This window comes from Lynx canadensis, chromosome A2 (genome assembly GCF_007474595.2).
Source record: "Lynx canadensis isolate LIC74 chromosome A2, mLynCan4.pri.v2, whole genome shotgun sequence".
NCBI classification, from domain to species: Eukaryota; Metazoa; Chordata; class Mammalia; order Carnivora; family Felidae; genus Lynx; species Lynx canadensis.
Window position 1 is genome coordinate 35,948,448 of NC_044304.2, and position 20,045 is coordinate 35,968,492.

Consider the following 20,045-nt stretch of genomic DNA (forward strand, 5'->3'; position numbering starts at 1 on the left):
ATGTATGATGGCATATTATTCAGCCATGAAAAAAATGGAATCCTGTCATTTGCAACAATTCAGATCGATTTTGAGGACATTATGCTAAGGGAAATAAGTCACACAGAAAAAGGCCAATCCTATTTGATAACACTTATATATGGAATCTAAAAAAGCCACTCAGAGAAACATTGTAGTTAGCAAAGGTTGGGAGGGCAGAAAAATGGGAGTGATATTGTTCAAATGGTACAATTTTTCAGTTACAAGATTAGTAAGTTCAGGGGCCTAAGGTATAGCATGGTGATTACAGCTAACAATACTTCATCATATACTTAAACATTGCTAAGAGTAGATCTTAAATGTTCTCATTACAAAAAAGAAATGGTAATTAGTGACAGGATGGAGATGATAGCCAATACTATGGTGGTCACCATTTTGCAATTTATATATATTTATCAAATCATCACATTGTATACCTTAAACACATACAAGGTTATGTATCAATTATATTTCAATAAAGCTGGGAAGATAAATAAACCTAGGTTCATATGAATGGACAGTATCAAAACAGTTGCTCAAAGACAAGTTCATGTGGATGTTTAGTCTACTATTCTCAAAAAAAAAAACCCAAAAGAAATTAAAAGAAGGTATAAAAAATGCATTCTCCCCCCACAATTAATTTTTTCTTCCTTCCTTCCTTCCTTCCTTCCTTCCTTCCTTCCTTCCTTCCTTCCTTCCTTCCTTTTGAGAAAGAGAGAGCGTACACATAAGCTGGGGGAAAGGGGCAAAGAGAGAGAGAGAGAGTATCTTAAGAGGCTCCACACTCAGCACAGAGCCCAACACAGGGCTCAATCCCATGACCCTGGGACCATGACCAGAAGCTAAATCAAGAGTGTAATGCTCAACCAAATGAGCCACCCAGGTGCCCCATCCCCCAATTTTCTTTTTAATTGAAGGATGGTTGACATCTCCCTAATTTCCTGCCCTTTTTGACATGACAAGGACATTAGATAGAACGTGATCGACTTGTTTCAAATTTTTTTAATTAACTTTTTCAAGCAAAAGTCAGAGAGGTTGGCATGTGAAACTCCAGTGGTATTAGGCACATGAGTCATGTTGTCCCTGATATAATTCACTGGAGTGGATCAAAGGAATCCCCTTCATATATGTAGTTCATGTATCAACACTCACGGACAGACAGTAAAAACAGGCCCATGGGCTTGGCTTCCGGTTTGCCTCACTAGAGATGAAATTCCTAAAGCTCTGGAAGGAAGGGTCGAGATCCCATGACCACCAGCATCACCTCAGCCAGAGCCCCGAGTCTGTGCTTGAGGGAAAGTACTGCCTTGGGCACCTAGCATCCAAATCATACTCCAGAGAACAGGTTCTACCCCCACCCTTCTCTCTTGGCGTCTCCCAGTTCAGCCACACAGATCTTGTTGAAAAGGTATCATCCTCCTCATTGACAGGAGACACCGTCTGCCTTTGAAGCAGCCAGGGGAAGGCAAGGTTCCAGTATCATCTGTGAACAACTCGGCATTAAAAAGGCACCAAGTGTTGACTTTGTTTTGCCCGTCACCTTGGAAATCCTGAGCATTCTAAACTAACATGGGGACATCAAGTCTCTCTGCTGTAAAGGCCCTACACATGCCTTCATTTCTCAAAGCCCCATCTCCTATCTCTCCCATCTGTTTATTGTAAGTGTTCCAGTCAACAACAGGCTCTTTTTTTTTTTAATGTTTTATTACTTACGTTTGAGAGAGAGAGAGAGAGAGAGAGGAAGAGGGAGAGAGAGCGTGTGAACAGGGGAGGGGCAGAGAGAGAGAGGGAGACACAGATTCCAAAGCAGGCTCCAGGCTCTGAGCTGTCGGCACAGGGCCTAACACGGAGCTTGAACTCAAAAGCTGCGAGATCATGACCTGAGCTGAGGTCGGATTGTTGACCAACTGAGCCAGCCAGGTGCGCCAGTCAACAGCAAGCTCTTAGTAGTTAAGTTTTGGAGGACTCAAGTGCCCCAACCCTTGTGTTGTTCAAGAATCAACTGTAATTAATTATATTATCATTTTAGGGAATTGATTATTAATTTATTACTAACTGGGGAAAGCATGTAGTTTCAAAATTCCGTATTTGTGGAATTTGTGGGCAAAATGCTTTGTCCCAACCCATCGTGTTTTAAAATTCCAGTTGTGGGGTGCCTGGAGGGCTTAGTCAGTTGAGTGTCTGACTTTGGCTCAGGTCATGATCTTGTGGTTGACAAGTTTCAGCCCCGTGTCGAGCTCCATGCTGACAGCTCAGAGCCTGGAGCCTGCTTCAGAATCTGTGTCTCCCTGTCTCTCTGCCCCTCCGCTGCTCATTCTCTGTCTCTGTCTCTCAAAAAATAAATAAATGTTTAAAAAAATTTTTTTTAATAAAAAAATAAAATACAATAAACATTAATTTTTTTTTTAATTCCAGTTGTTAACTCCAATATTAGTTACTGACCTAAAAACTGCTACACTCTGCAGTTTAAAATGACACTGGACCTATTATCTCACAGGGCACTTAAGTCAGAAGTCTGGCACATTCTAGCCAGGTCCTCGGCCCAGGGACTCACAGGACAGAAATCAAAATGTCCTCTGGGCATGTCCTCACCTAGAGGCTCAACTGGAAAAAGCATGATGTCCAAGCAACTGTGTGTTATCAGCAAAATCCATTTCCTTGGGCCCATATAATTGAGGTCCTTGTGTTCTTGCTAACAGCCAGGACCTGCTCTCAACTCCGAGGAAAATGTTACCCAAAGGGAATGTGCTCTCCCTCACTATCCTTTCCTTCAGCTGGCATTCCTCAGAGGTACCAGACTGACCTGAAGACCAGAATCCCCCCCTGCCCAGTCTGTGTATCCACGATCCATTCTCTGAGATGTGAGTCACATTGCTGAGAATTTCAAGTATGAACTGCTCTCTCTCCTTGTAAATAAACCCATCAGAGTCAACCTGGTTCTGAAACTCACCTTCTTATTCTTTTTTCTTCTTTAATTTTAATGTTTATTTATTTTTGAGAGAGAGAAAGAGACAGAGTGTGAGCAGGGGAGGGGCAGAGAGAGAGAGGGAGACACAGAATCCGAAGCAGGCTCCAGGCTCTGAGAGGTCAGCACAGAGCCCGACGCGGGGCTCAAACTCATAAACTGTGAGATCAGGAACTGAGCTGAAGTGGGACACTTAACCAACTGAGCCACCCAGGCGCCCCACCTCCCTACCTTTTTATTCTTAATCCAATTTCCAGATGCCCGTTGGCTTCTTAATTCTTTACCTTCCACTCAGTATCATTAAAGACTTTTCTTCGGCTTTGTGGCTTGGCTCCCCTGTCTCTAACCACTAAGTCCCACCCAATTCAGTCTCCAAATTCAGATTGGGTCTTTCAGGTGAACTATAACCTCTCCTACCTAATGTACAAGTGAAATCTGGTTTCCATCTGTTTATCAGTCTCTTTATCACCTAAACTTGTCTGAATGGGTCTTACCAAATTTGGAGAGTATATTTGAGATTCTCTGAGTATCAAGGTTGGAAATTGCTTGAGCAGAGAATTAATTGAGGGGTGCTCTAGGGTTATCACCTACAGAGGAGGAAGGCAAAGGGAGGGGAGAAGGCAGGACAGAAGGAGGAAAAGGCCTCAGATAACCCAGTAGAGAATTCCACAGCTGAGATGCCCGTTCTCAGTGGTCCCAAGCTGGCATGAAGGGCCACACCTTTTCCATGTTGATCCATCACTGGATATGAGCCACCCCTAAAAAGGGGGGTAATTTTAGGCAAGGGGGCTCTTTGAATTGAGGATAATTCAAAGAAGCTGTAGGCCACCTTCCGCAGCACTCCCAACAGTGAGGGAATAAATCCTTCATTCCTAAAGGGGGATCTGGGCGGGGCATTGTAGTGTCCACTACTGTCCATCTTCAAACAGAAGACAGCACATGGAATACACCTCATTTACTTTGTGGGTCTGGGGAGTCATCCTCAAGAGAAGACTCATCCTCAGAGCTATAAAGAGACCACACCATGTTTGTTAAAATGTCACAGGAAGTGGTTTCATACATGAAGGCTCTCCCTGCCAGAGCCTGTTTTGACCTAAGATCCATTCTCTTCCCTTCCCCTGGGTCACTCCTACCGGATGCAATTTCCAGGCCCCTGAATCAGCTGGCTTTAACCAATAGGAGATGGTACCTAGAGCCTGGAGAGTGAAAGAAAAAGGATAGGGGTATTTCTCCCCACCTTCTCCAATTTGGGCAGGATCTATGGAGGGGTCATTTCTCCTCCATGGTGCCAGTTCCTGCCAGAAGGCCCATTATGGTTCTAGCTCCCACCGAGGGTCCCTTCCCCCAGGTGCTGGCAAACATGACTTCCTTCCTGTTCTACGAGCCTTGGATGGTAGTAGCTTCCCACTGTTCCCTATCCCTGGGCTGCCTCCACACCTTCTGCTTGACTTCTCTGACTCCCCCTTTACGTATATTCCCTGAATTCAATTCCCTCTGTCCAACATTATCAGAATGCCTTTTCTGTTTACCTGGTTGGATCCCAACAACAGACCCCAATGCCAAAGCCTCAAGGGCACCCATTCCAATCCTAGGGGATGATCCCTGATCCATTTTCTTATAAGGACAATTCTATGTAGCAGGTTCCTGGGAGACGTTTCCGGTGCTTAGAACAGGTATTTACTTAACAACAGCTGTCGCTGTCTGGAAAAAGGCCTGGGGATGAGTGAACATTCAACAGTCTTTCTTTATTTTAGTCAATAAACCAGACCCCCAGTAAAAAGATTTCTGACCTACTACATCTACCATAATATTTCGACTTCAATTTCTTCCACATTGAACATTTTGTTCAAAAGTATAACAAAATTGGCTTATCTTTAAAATTTCGCCTGTCACCCTACCAAGTAGCCAAGACACTGCTTTACAGACGGAAATGGTTTCAAAATGAGAGCTAAAATTCGAAAAACTTGGATTCCCAAAATACCCAAAAATTCAATGTAAAAGAAACCTTTTATAAAGGATCATCAACTCTCAGATACTCCGTTTTTGCTAAATCCTCAATGCTTCATAAAGAAACCATCTCTAGGTGTCTGTTAAAATCATTTTACCTTGGTGACTTCATAAGATATGGTTCCAGTCAAACACAATTATTTCAAGATGAATTTCAGACCAACTCCAAATTCCCATTTGTAGCTATCGCCAACAATTTCTGCAGTTCCAAAAAATTATCTTAGCTTGGGAAGACCTATTTAAGAAACAAAAAAGATGGCAAGGCATTAGCATTCTAATGTTGAAAGGATACAGATTTCCAGTAGCAAAATACTGTTTTCTACAGTGAAATCTGCAGTTGCAGGACTGTGGTAGGCAACGAAATGCATCTATATTTGTAAAGTGTCCTAACACACAAGGGGGAAAGGATACAGAATCCTACACTCACTAGCCACAGATGTGGTTACCAGAACACAATTTTAAAGGAAAAGTTCTCTCAGCAGCAAAGGCATTCAAAATTTGATGGAGGATCCCAAACCATTCATGATGCAAAATTCCATTCTCCCCATTTCTTTAACATTGGGATGAAAATGAAGTGGGAGATGGCCCATTCCAAGAGTTCCGCAACTTGCCCAAGCTCACAGCGCAGTGGAAAAGCCAGCACGTCCATCAACTGATGAATGGATAAAGAAATTGTGGTTTATATACACAACGGAATACTATGTGGCAATGAGAAAGAACGAAATATAGCCTTTTGTAGCAATGTGGATGGAACTGGAGAGTGTTATGCTAACTGAAATAAGTCATACAGAGAAAGACAGATACCATATGTTTTCACTCTTCTGTGGATCCTGAGAAACTTACCAGAAGACCATGGGGGGAGGGGAAGGAGAAAAAAAAGTTAGAGAGAGAGGGAGCCAAAACATAAGAGACTCTTAAAAACTGAGAACAAACTGAGGGTTGATGGGGGGTGGGAGGGTGGGGAGGGTGGGTGATGAGTACTGAGGAGGGCACCTGTTGGGATGAGCACTAGGTGTTGTATGGAAACCAATTTGACAATAAATTTCTTATTAAAAAAAAAAAAAGAATACCAAAAAAAAAAAAAAAAAGAAAAGAAAGAAAGAAAGAAAAGCCAGCATGAAGATCTGAATTCCTAGCTTTGTGTGGCATAAACCTAAAAATGTTGCTAGACAATCTGTGAGGATCCTTTTCGAAAAATGTTAACGGGAGGAAGAGGGTAAACGTCTTTCCAAAATAAACCATTACACCAAAATACAAAGAACACTTGTTAATTCCCTAATTGACATCCAACATGGTCCTTTAATGCACAGACCTCAAAGGACTTTTCCACTCAGCAAAACATTTTTGCAAGGATTCAGATGATCCCAAACCAAAGACATGTCAAAGGGGCGGGGGGGAAGTGGACCTGGAAACTACGCCATTTTTTTTTTTTAAGTTTATTTATTCATTTTGAGAGAGAGAGCGAGTACAGGAGAGGGGCAGAGTGAGAGGGAGAATCTCAAGCAGGATCCACACTGTCAGCACAGATCCCAAAGCAGATCAGTCCCACGAACCATGAGATCATGACCTGAGCTGAAATCAACAGTCGGATGCTCAACCAAGTAAGCCACCCAGGCGCCCCAAAACTACACCATATTTAACATTGCTAAGTTAAAGGCATCCCTTCCAGTGGTGGAGATCAGAGAAAAATGACGATGTGCATCAGTAAATATTACGGTTGCAAACATGAGATAAAAATGTTCACTGCAACACAGTCTAGTTACTTTAGAATCACACTGAACCTATTACAAACCCGCCACAAAGCACAACTGAGCCTTTTCTCTTCTTTAGACGCCCCTAAAGGTAATTACATGTTTGACTGAAGAACACAGACCCACCCCTTTGGGGCTTAAGGAAAGAGAGTCAGCCTTGAGTGAACAGCTCAACAAGAGGAAAGAGACTTTGAATAACTGCACAAATATAAGGTATTTGGGGGAAAAAATACTGGAAACTGTTCATGTCCCACATCCTCCAACTTTATTAACTATGTTTGTCCTGATGTCCACCCAAGGGCACAGTGTGACCTTCTGTTATCGGAAAGAAATACACAGTATAATTTATCAGAATCCATCATAATGAACTTCCCACATATTGGAAACCAAAATGACCTTTCCTAGCTAATATTTATCTTGTTTTCTTCACACAAAAGGAACCACTGGGGATTCTTCTTTTCAATTCATTAAAAAATGGACCCATCAGTGAAAAGAAATGTGATCTCATCGTTCGTATGCCAGACAAGGAGTCAGGAGTTTAATTTTAGGCTGGACAGTAACTCATTCGGTCAGATTGTCCCAGGGTGTACCCTAGGCGCTGGCTTCAAAGGATTAACTCTTTCTTGTCACTTCCAAACTTGAGTGCAATCAAGAGCATGAATAATTTCGCACATGGCACCAAAAGCATTTACTTCTAGTCATTTCTTTTCTCTGTTGTTTTCCAGCCATAGTACAGTCCTTTCTACCCATCTGCTTCCAAACGTGTTTGTTTTTAATTTTTTTTTTTCAACGTTTTTTATTTATTTTTGGGACAGAGAGAGACAGAGCATGAACGGGGGAGGGGCAGAGAGAGAGGGAGACACAGAATCGGAAACAGGCTCCAGGCTCTGAGCCATCAGCCCAGAGCCCGACGCGGGGCTCGAACTCACGGACCGCGAGATCGTGACCTGGCTGAAGTCGGACGCTTAACCGACTGCGCCACCCAGGCACCCCCAAACGTGTTTGTTTTTAAAGAGATTCCATGTTTTCCATGATGAAAGACACTGCCCATGTCTTGACTTAAAAAAAAAAAAAAAGTTTTCGTGCGCCCCATCATTCTCAGAATGAACTTAAAACACTTGGCATTTAGATGTCGGGTACATTTTTCATCTTTTCCCTCATGTGTTAGTACTGCGTAGGGATAGTCACTCTCTTCCAACAAAGGAGCAGAGAGTGCCTATTTATGCTTCCTGGTACCAAGAAACTTGGAGGTTTCCAGCCACAGGAGACCATTCTTCAGATGTTTAATTTATTTCTGTTGTACACAGGAAAAAATTCTGCCTACACTTGATTTCTTATCAAGGAAATAGTGAGGTTTTCCCTTTCTCTTTTCTCTGGATCTATTTGCCCCCACCATGAGTAGGGCGAATTCCCTAAGGGGATTATTCTTTTGAAATAGTCATTTACTTGTAGATAAGCAGCCTCAGAATATCTGTGTTGGTTTTGCTACACCCGCCTCACTCCACACATGTCAATCTGGATAGCATCAAGCTCCTTCTCAGCTTTCCAGTCTACAAATTTACAGGGATGATATATCACAGTTCCTTTTAGAATTGGAAGACACAATGACCTTACAGCAAGATCTAATCACGACGCAAAATCAGACTAACTCAAATTTGAGGGACACTCTAAAATGTAATTGCTTTTGAAAGTATCAAGGTCATGAAAGACCAAAAAAAAAAAAAAAAATTCTAAGGAATTGTTTCAAATAAAGGAGAGACACATGGCAACAAAATGCAATTCTGATGGTGCACTGACTGGATCTTGGGACCAGAAACACACACATACACACACAAAGCTATCCTCAGGATGAAGTGCCTACACACATATACACACAACATACACACATACTGCTATAAATAACATTATTGCGACAATTAACAATTTCTAAACGTAGCCTGCAGATTAGAGGGTTGAAGCAACCTTAAGTTTCCTGATTTTGATCATACTGTAAATAAGAAACAGAATGTCATTACTAAAAAAATACACCTTGGGGCGCCTGGGTAGCTCAGTCGGTTAAGCGTCCGACTTCAGCCAGGTCACGATCTCGTGGTCCGTGAGTTCGAGCCCCGTGTCGGGCTCTGGGCTGATGGCTCAGAGCCTGGGGCCTGCTTCCGATTCTGTGTCTCCCTCTCTCTCTGCCCCTCCCCTATTCATGCTCTGTCTCTCTCTGTCTCAAAAATAAATAAACGTTAAAAATAATAAAAAAATTAAATTAAATTAAATTAAAAAATACACCTTAAAATACTTAAGAATAAAAAGCAAATGCCTCTACCTCATTTTCAAATGATGCTGGGGGGGAGGGGGAAGGAGGGAAGGGCAAAGGAAGGGAGACACAGAAGACTGAATGTATGAATATAAAAAATAATAAGCATAATGTAAGCGATTGGTGAATCTGGGTAAAGGGCATATAGGCATTCTTTGTACTATTCTTTCAACTTTTCATTAAGTCAGAAATGATGTCAAAATAAGAAGTTACATGTCTTTATACGTATATATAATTTATTGTCAAATTGGTTTCCATACAACACCCAGCGCTCATCCCAACAGGTGCCTTCCTCAATGCCCATAGCCCACAAGAACTGACATATCTAATTAAAAGCCTTCCACTCATAAGATATACAAAAGTGGTTTAGAACTTATTACCAATCCTAAACAACAAGGAGAGTTGGTAGTTGGAATGTTCTGGTTAATTCAATTCTCTAAGCATCCACTCAAGCCCCCACAGAAGCACTCACATAGTGCCAGGCCCTATGTTAAAGCACTTTAAAATATTTGTAGGATTGGAGCACCAGGGTGGCTCAGTTGGTTAAGCATCCAACTTTGGCTTAGGTCATGATCTCACGGTTGGTGAGTTCAAGCCCCACGTCAGGCCCTGTGCTGACAGCTCAGAGCCTGGAGCCTGCTTTGGATTCTGTGTTTCCCTCTCTCTCTGCCCCTCCCCTGCTCGCTCTGCCACTCTCTCTCTCTTGAAAATAAATAAACACTAAAAAAATTTTTTTAACAAATAAAATATCAGTAGGATTTATTTATACCCTGATACACAGATGAGGAAAGTAAGGCATAAAGACAGTAAGTGACTTGCCCAAGGTCACCCAGCCAACAAGCAGCTACGTTAGGATTCAAATTCAAGCCATCTGGTACCAAGGCACCTACTGTTCCAGTTCCTGTGAAATTATTTCCAAAACGTATTAGTCTCTTTTCATGCTTTAGTAAATAGACTGAAAATAAATCTATCTTCTTGAGGGACTCAAGACCTTGATCAGCATCCTAAAGATGAGAATTCTGCCTGGAAAAATGTGTGTAGGCAACTGGACTAAATGTGCAAGCAGATCCAGGCTTGGAGCCAAAGGTGTTTACTATTAACCCCTAAATAAATGTTGCTTCATCTCGGAAAAGCTGCGGAAAAACAGGGATTCGGAATTGTTGCAGGCTTCTGATTTGCTGCAGATTTATTAAAGTCTTATGTCATTTTCCAAATTAAGACCAAACATGCAAGAATTCTAAAGTCCTTGAATGCTTAAGCTGCCATTTTTCAAACAGATGGGAAACAACCACACTGCAGATCACAACTTGTCTAAAACATTGCAGAGAAAATACACCGGAGCCAGAACATACCGCATGAAGGCTAAATTACTTTTGTGGATTTCAATGAAGGAATTCGGCATTGAAACAAAACCAAAGGGAAAAAAAGAGGATTTTTGTCTATGCACCCTCCCAGACTCATTTCCTGACAAACTCCAATTTGGAAGCATTTTTGCAACAACACAGCAGAGCAGATTCTCGCTTAATAACAAAGCAAACAGGGGGCACCTGGATGGCTCAGTCGGTTAAGCAACTCACTCTTGATTTCGGCTCAAGTCACAATCACAGTCATGGGATCCAGCCCCATGTCGGCTTCACGCTAAGCGCAGAGCCTGTTTTGGATTCTCTCTCTCCCCTTGCCCCTCTCCCCTGCTGACTCTCATTCTCTGTCTCTAAAGTAAAAAAAAATAATAATAATTAAGTTTAAAAAAATAATAAAGCAAATGGTCCCAAACGGCACTGCCCTTTCCCACCTGGCCAATGGTGAGTGTTACAAGTTCTGCCTTGCATCACCTGCACAGTGGCCACTTTCCAATAACTGGCTATTTCCAGACTCACCGTCAGTTCGTCTGACCTCCCTGGGTGGGATCTACTAGGAGGGTCTGGCAACTCTGGTTCTCAAACCCCCACCCCCGTATCAGGGAACAGGTTAGCATAATTCTCCCAACAACTAATAAAAGAGGTGACACCCTTAAAAGTTTGGATGTTGTAATAAATCATTTTACCACACTAATTTCTACTCAATCAAGACAGCAGATGATGTAAATGACAAATGCATCATAAATTAGCAACCTGGGTTTGGGGAGTTAAAAAAAAGGGGGGGGGAGCAGGTTCGTGAGTGAAAAACATGAGAAAAGATGATCCCACTAAGGGATGTCTTGTCTGATAAACAATGGAAATTTTGAAATGGAAGTTGCCTACATAAATTCATTCATCATTTCTTCAGACAGAAATGAGGAAAGATGTTTCCATTTCCAGTTGCTTAAATAACAAAACCGCATTGAATTGTCTTCTAGAAATTTTCAAGCAGCTTTTCCACAAAAATACATAAAAGCCGATGTAAACCTCCTCTTGACAAATTTATTCTGAAACAAGTATTAATGAGTTTCCTATTTTTAAGAGTGTGCTGATGAAGGTAAATGTATCTAATAGGTTATTGATGCTTACATGAATATATTTCAAACATGGATACATGTCCGATGCCTCCACTGGGCTATCATTTATAATTATCACACGATGCATGGAATTACTTAGTAATTTAGAGCATGTTCACCGTCATATGTTAGAGTGGGCACGTTTTTTCTGCCAGAATGTGGTATATACATGTCATAAATTGCTTTTTTATTGCCTGCTTAAAAACATCTATGAAGAATTTACTACTGAGCCATTTTAGAACATATTAAAGCATGTTGTAAATGAGCCATTAAAGACAATAACTGTGTCTATTAAATATTAAACATTTTATAAACGGCATTTTAATTTCAAGTGTTACCAGTACTATCTCATCTAAATTAGGTGGTGGAGAGTTCTTTAAAAAGGCTCTTCCAGTTGGCGATGATTTAAATAAATTAAACAGACATGCTGTGTTTTTATAAGGTTCACACACTGTCATTTTAAGAACCGAGAAATTCCTTAAAACCACACAGCATCCTTACTTAAGGGCAGTGACACAATCCTTTCTAGTAGAATTATGAGCAAACAGTGCATTTTGTTAATGAAGAAAAATCCAGCCTCCCAGTGACCACGAGAAGCACAAAAGCAATCATCAGTAAGTGACAATGGTTTCATCCAGAGCCGGTATACAGGAAACGGAGAAAACAAACTGGCAAGTTACATGAAATGAAATGCACTCACCGAATTCAGGCACACCCAGCATGACTCTACAGCTTGTTGTCCGAGGGAAATCGCCCAGGTCTGGGGCTGAACCAATGGGAACAGTAATGGCAATTTAGCCATAAATCTCTCAAGGCCTAATTATCCTTACTGCAGAGGGTTTATTTCTTTTAATTAGACCAGTTTTTTAATTGGAAATGTTCCTCTCATTTCTCATTTTTCAAATCATCAAAACAGCATCCAAGGATTTTAACATAATAAATAGCCAACATAATATGTGAAGGCTACCCACAAGTTGCCAAGCACTTGAATTTTTACCGTAAAAGTTTTTTATGTGATGTGATCTAATGTCTACATAAAGAATATTCATAAGGTAAGTTGTACATAAAGATGGGTAACAGTGCCTCTACTATGTTAACGATTGCACTCCTGGCTGGGGCGTGGGGTTACGGGTTGGGGATGGGGGTGGGGGTCAGGGTCTGTTCACTTACAACCAGAATAAACCTCTTGAGGGGAAGGATGATACTGTATTTCTCCTGTACCCTAATCTCTACCATAATGTCCTGTGCATCATGGGTGTTAAATATGCTGTTAAATAAATGAATAAATGTAAGTCTTTAGTTTCACTCCCAAATGAACGGTCATCTAACTTCTATGACCCTAAATGAACCTGTGAACTAACAGAGTTCAACTAGAAGACCCGCCAAGGTGACTTCCATATGTGAAAATGACTCACAGAGCATTCTAGGTGAAACACAGTATGATTCTGATATAGATAACATGCAGTTCATGGACATATATACACAGTAAACTCAGCCGTGACAGGATTAATGGCAAGGCAATGCCCACTGCCGACAATATTGGCCATTTTAATCTATTAGTGGGACAAATGCTTCTTAAGAGCTTAATCTAAACCTTTATTAAATTTCAACCTAAAAATCATCTTACGTTTGCCAACAGTGCCCTCCTGTGGCAAAAAAGAAAAAGTCTTTTGACAGTGCTAATGTAAACTGACCCACATTTTTGTTAAATAAGATGTTTTAATTTTTTAATAAAGCCATATTTATAAACAGAATATAAGATGTCCTTAAATAAACATAAGATTCTACATATTTTTTTATTTTTTTAACATTTTTATTGATTTTTGAGAGACAGAAAGAGACAGAGCACGAGCGGGGAAGGCACAGAGAGGGAGACACAGAATCCGAAGTGGGTGCCAGGCTCTGAGCTGTCAGCACAGAGCCCAAAGCAGGGCTGGAACCCACGAACCACGAGATCATGACCTGAGCCGGAAGTCGGAGCTTAACCGACTGAGCCACCCAGGCACCCCAACCAGCACTTCTGATCAACTCTCCCGCAGCAGGCCATGTGTTGGGCACTGTGCACAGAGGATGGCTAAGGTCCTGGAGCTAGTGTTCCAGCACGGGAGACAGACAAACAGGCAAACGAGCGTGAATAAGGTAACTGTGGATTGGAGTAAGTATAACCAAGAACACAAAAGCGAACAGTGTGACAGAGACTGGCTGGGCTTGGAGGATGCACAGCTACCTGGACTGGGTGCCCAGAGAAGGCCTGCTGAGAAGGGGACTCTGATACAATGGTGAGCGACAAAATGTGGGCTTCAAGCGCATCCTACATAGAGAACCAGCATGCGCTTGCAGGAACCACCAGCTAAAATAAACCTGGTGTAGTCAGCAGCAGAGCAGCAGTCGGAGTGGTGGGAACGGGGGGGGGGGGGGGGGGCCGGGTAATAAGCTAGGGGAGGGAGGGGTTGGAGATGATATCACAGAAGTCCCGGGGGCAAATGATGAGGGAGCTTGCAAATCATAGTGTGGGGCTGGGATTTGATTCCACACACGCGATGTGAGAGTTTTAAACAAGACAGGAAAAGGAGATGGGTTAGTGGGTTAGAGAAAAGAGCCCTCCAGCTGCTGGGTAGAGACTGCACCCTGTGGTGGGGGAGGGGGGGATGCTGAGAGACTACTGTAGGAGTCCAAGCAAGAGAGGGTGACGGCTTGAAGCAGGATGGTGAAAAAAGAGCCAAAGAAAAACTCATGTTCTGAAGCCTAAGGCAGCAACTGCATACAGCAGGCTACCAATAAATGTTTGCGAACCAATGAGCTGGTGCCTAAGGGAGCAAGGGGGGTAAACTCCCTTTTCCCCTTCATTAATTCTCTCTAGGGCTGGCGTCTATCTTACCTGTGGGTCCAAGAAAATTATTGCCTTATCTATATACCCTCAAGTGAAGAAAAACTAGCAAAACATTTTATCAACTGCTTGTTTGGCACACATGAAGGTCTCAACCTAGAAGTGCAAGAGAACGAATCTAGGCTTGAAATTAATGTAACGCGGTGTGGCGAGCACACTTCAACTTAAAAAGAGAGAGAGAGAGACAAAGAATGAAATTTGTCCAGCTATCTCGAGAATAGAGCACCAATGAAGTCGGGCCTCTTTCCGAAGAAGTCCTCTCACACACAACACCGGGTTACCTCAGGCACTCCGTGTGGAGACAAACTAATGAACTAACTTGCAAGGTCGAAGTCTCGGGTCTTGGTACCAAGAACACTGGTTCTTATCTTACAGACATTGCACACCCGAGAGTGTATTCTATTTCACTCTTCCCTTTAGCTAACTAGGAAGCTCCGAGCCAAATTTACAGCCTACCTCCAATAAGCAAATAGAACTCTTCACCATGCGTTTTATATGCCTAATTTATACTTAGTTTTCTTTATCTTCCCTTTATCTTCACTGAATATTTTTAAAGACATTCTCAAATCTGTTTTGATGGGGGCAGATACAAATACATGAGTATATGAACAAGACCACTTTATCTAATATGCCTTAACGGATCCAAAGTTCAACTCGCCCTGTCTCTTTGTCCACTCCCCTTTTGCCTACCCATGCCGCTCACCAGACCAGAACTCAAAATTCCCACCTTGTGATAGTCACCTAAGGGTAAAACATTATTTCCCAAGAATAAAATGAAAAACGTAACCCAGACCACATGATACAGGAATTAACAGGCAATGAATCACAATGCCATTCGAGGATGGGTTTCCTGGCAGATTGTAAGTCGTTAGGGAAGGGGTCAAAGGACTTTTAGGGTCTGGTTTATGTGAGGCCCAAAGTCTACTGCATGTAATATAGGGAAGTAAGCAGTCAAGGGACCTGGAAGAAGACAAGGGGCAAGGGATGGGATGGCAAGGGACCCCAAGGGCCTATGTTTTACAGCTTTAAAAAAAGATCAGCCTTGGCTCACAGTGATTCATAACCAATCATGCCATATGAAATTAAGATCAGGCATTGTGTGATCTGAGAATCTAGAAGAATGTTCATGGGCCCTGGAAAGCAATGGAAAGCCACATCCGATTGCTTTGTATCTAAACTCAGGAGAAGACAACCGAAGAATCTGGCATTGTGGTGATAACCTAACAGATGGATACCCAGGGCCCAACACTGGACCCGTCGGTTCACTTCTCATCTCATTTACTCCTCGAAATAATGAGAACGCGGTTCTGTTTTATTTTGTTTTCAATCGATACAGAAATCATTCCACTTACTTACCCAATAGCACAAGACAAGGAAATGGGGGACTCGGGATTCCAAACTAGGCTGAGAGAGTCCACCCTCTGGGAGGAAAGGGGCGTTTAAAACAGAAAAGTCTGGAGAAACCAGAGGGGGGACTGGACGTAGTACATGCTCAGTCAAGACTGCCGAGTGCGGTGTGCACAAAGTCCCACTCAGAAGGTCTCCCAGTCCGAGGATGGAGGTGATGACAAGGACGGAGCCCTCCTAACACCCGGCCGCAGCTGAGGAAGGAACCCATCGCATAAATTCCTGCCACATGTCTACTTCCTCATGTGTGAACACTAGGAAACACCTATCCAGTATTTCAGTGAACATGTCTCAGTACATGTCAGTAGATGAGACGGGCTCTGCGAGTACAAGGCACACTGGGCCTGAGTACAAAAGAAAGACCCGCCCCACCAATCATCTTTAAGACTCATTACACGCGGAAATGGCAACGGTGTAGACATGAGGGTTAAACAAAATATATTATGAAAGTGAGAAACAAAATGCAGGCCTATCAGTAACACAGTAAGTTGTGATTCATAGACAACAATACACTCCGGATTATTTTTTTTCTCTTCATTTGGAAAGAACCTGTGGCACTCACAGCAATTGTCTTAATCTCCTCCTGATTTGATAGCATCAACTCAGACAAAGGCCTGTGAGGCCATTCTTCTGTATTTAAGACCCCCCCGAAAACAAAAACAAAACCAGCTAATATTTATAACACGTTACAACCAGAAACTGAGTTGTAAGAAATTTCTGTGCCGAGTCCACATTTTCACACAAGAATTCACTAGTCATGTTTCTTTGGGGCATCAGGGAAATATTCTGGCAGTAAGTAGGCCCTTATAAGGAAATATAAGGAAATCATGGGGTCATGATCTCGTAATTCCAGCACAGAATAGATGTGCTACAAACTTGACAAGACTTCTAAAGCAGAAAAACACAAGAGGCTGGCAACAATAACCTCTTATTCTTAGGAGTTTATGCCCTCAAGGTAATAAAGGCAGCATTCATCCCCAAAAGGAAAAAATGAATATAAAAACTAAGATTGTCATAATCTGCTGCATAACATAAAAATACATAAGATGTAGATTTACCTTTGTCACCTACGAGACCTTTAACCTTTCATTAAAATAACAGAATCCCCTGAAACCCCGTCCGTTGTAACCAGTTCCAAAGTACTTTTGTAAACAGGGGCCAGAGGGAGCAGAAACACTGAAATTCCAATATGATCCAGCTCTTTTTTCCAGTCCTTCATAGGCTTCCTGCCTCAGGACCTCTGCACATGTCATTCCTTTTGTTCATAGACAAACATATTGTTCTGTCCTTCTCCACTTAGTTACTTCCTGCTTCATCTTCATTTCTCAGGACAACCATCCTGATGGAGGCACTTTCCTAATTACTAAATAAAATCTCTAAATTTTAGCCTTTTCTTCTTGATTATTCAGAATTGCATTGTTATACTCACGGGAGTCTCCCCCATAAGACTGGAAGTTCCATGTAGGCAAGAGACAGGTTTCTTCTCTCAGCAATGAATCTCATCTCTAGCCCTTGCTACTGGACTTGGCATGTACCAAGCATTCAACAAATATCTGTTGAATCAATAAATGAATCTGAAAACCTAAACTGAAGCAGGATATCCAGTCTCCTTTCCCCAACAAATCTGGGTTTTCAATCACAGTACTCACCTTGTGGCAAAATTTTTAACTACAGACACTTTTTTAGGTGTGGAAGCAACTAGAACTACGGCTTTCCCTGAGAACATCCCAGCCCCCACCAAACCTCTTATGAGACGCATGGCAATATCGTTTGTTGTGTTTGTTGTTCGGCCACCCGTGGCTCACTCAAGCCACACCAGGTAAAGTTTCTGCTTCCTGGGACTTAGAATTGAAACCAAGATGGGGCGCCTGGAGGGCTCAGTCGGTTAAGTGTCCAACTCTAGGCTTCAGCTTAGGTCATGATCTCACACTTTGTGAGTTCAAGCCCCGCGTCAGAAGCTGATAGTGCACAGCCTGCTGGGGATTCTCTTTCCCTCTCTCTCTGGCCCTCCCTGGCTTGCTCTCTCGCTCTCAAAATAAATAAACTTTAAAAAAAAAGAAAGAAATGGAGAGATAGCTAGTCATTTGAGACTAAGCTACTGAAGGGGAGAAACATAAATTTGGGAGTGTGGAGTGGCCATCTTTCTCTCAGTACATGTAGAGGCACCAAAAAAAAAAAAAAAACAAGGCAAGCCAATCTGCACAGACACAAGATTGACACAGATACTCAAAGAGCAGAAATGAGATACAAGAGTCTGATCCAGGTTCCAGAAGGTTGTTCTATCTTTAGCCTTTCCTTGGCCTCTCTTCATTACATAAGAACTCCTAAGAATTTTTTTAAAATAGTAATTTTCACCTTTGGTCTAGCTGGAGTGATTTTTTTGTTGCTGTTGTTGAATCCAAATAGAATTGCCCCCATTTCATTGATGGCGAAACTGAGACCCAAGATGTTAGCTTCCCTAGGTTACAAAGCTAATTGGTGGTACAGGCAGGCCTCTTACTCACACCTTCTAACGTAAGAGTAACTCCGTCTGCCCCGTCCGAGTGATAGCTTCTAGCCACGTGAGCCATTAAACTGAAACGAACTTACATGAAATAAAATTTTAAACTGAGTTCATCAGTGGCACTAGCCACATTTCAACTGCTCAACAGCTCCACCTGGCGAATAGTATATTAAAGAGCACAGCTATAGAACATGTCCATCACTGCAGAGAGTTCTATGGGACAGCACTGGATCCATGAAGGGTCAGTCCCCTTCATTTAAGAGCAGGGGAGGGGCAGAGAAAGATGGAGAGAGAGAGAATCCCAAAATGAACTCGAGAAACAGGAAATGGCAACTCAGAAGCAACAACCCACACAGGAAGAGAAAAAACCTACACAAATCTGTCAGTAATATCCTCAGAGGGATAAGAGGGTCTGTAACCAAGAAACAAGATCAAGGGGTTATTTTAAAAACAAAAGAGGGAGGGGCGCCTGGGTGGCGCAGTCGGTTAAGCGTCCGACTTCAGCCAGGTCACGATCTCGCGGTCCGTGAGTTCGAGCCCCGCGTCAGGCTCTGGGCTGATGGCTCAGAGCCTGGAGCCTGTTTCCGATTCTGTGTCTCCCTCTCTCTCTGCCCCTTCCCCGTTCATGCTCTGTCTCTCTCTGTCCCAAAAATAAATAAATGTTAAAAAAAACAAAAGAGGGAGCACCTGGCTGGTTAAGTCAGAAGAGCAAACAATTCCCGATCTCGGGGTCATGAGTTTGAGCCCTACGCTGGCTGTAGAGATTACTTAAGTAAATAAATATTTAAGAAAAAAAAGAAATACTCAGGGAACAAACCAGAAAATCAGTAGAAGGAAGATGACGACATTTCCCAAAAAGTAAAGCAAAAAGAAATGGAGGGGAGCTAGGAGAGAAACATAAGAAAATTAGAGTGCCAGACAAGGAAGTCCAGTACCTGAGTATTAAGAGTTCCGCTAAGAACAAAGAGAAAATGCAAGGGTGGGGAGGGGGGGATAATCAAAGAAAAAATTTTATTCACAGAAATGAAGGATACAAGTGTCCAGATTGAAAGGGTTTAGTACCCAGCACAATAGTGGAAAACAACATACACCAGAACGCTGGAGACAAAAAGAAGATCCTTAAAGGTTCCAGGATCCAGGATTTTATCAAGGATAAAAAACAGGTCAAATGCAAAAGAACCCAGCTCCCAAGGTATTTACTGCTCAAGCATACCTTCTAAGAAAGCAATTGGAGGGGGTGCTCACCAAATAAAGGAATAAGCTAAGAAAGTCTTCCTATGCAGGATGAAGGAAACATGATATCCAGCACCGGTGCAAAAGAATGCAAGCTGTTTTAAAAAAAAGACCCAAAAATTCAATGGCTCAAACATAATAAAAGTTCATTTCTCACCAAGAAAAGTAAAGTAAAATAAACTGCAGAAGCTCTCTTCAGCCGATACACTAAATGCAGTAGAAGACACTGGAACATGAACAGGTCTTGCCAACCCAAGACATGGGCTCTCATTCCCAATGTGTCACATCTGTCCAACAGGCAAATCATCGGACCTCCCTGAAACTCAAGTTCTTCATCTTAAAAATGGATTTCAGAGTTTACTTTTTTTTAAGTTTATTTATTCTTGAGAGACAGAGACAGAGCATGAGCAGGGGAGGGACAGAGAGAGAGGAGGAGACACAGAATCTGAAGAAGGCTCCATGCTCTGAGCTGTCAGCATAGAGCCCGACGCAGGGC

The 20,045-nt window shown here is 42.3% G+C and overlaps 1 protein-coding gene across 1 annotated transcript in view; it reads right to left on the minus strand.

Annotated features, from left to right (window-relative positions):
• TAFA4 (TAFA chemokine like family member 4) overlaps positions 1-20,045 on the minus strand; it is a 169,152-nt gene that overhangs the window by 118,193 nt on the left and 30,914 nt on the right. The window contains exon 2 of the mRNA XM_032592487.1: positions 5,089-5,225. Coding sequence (XP_032448378.1) covers positions 5,089-5,102 — 14 coding nt within the window. The 5' untranslated portion in view covers positions 5,103-5,225. The remainder of the gene's footprint in view (positions 1-5,088; positions 5,226-20,045) is intronic.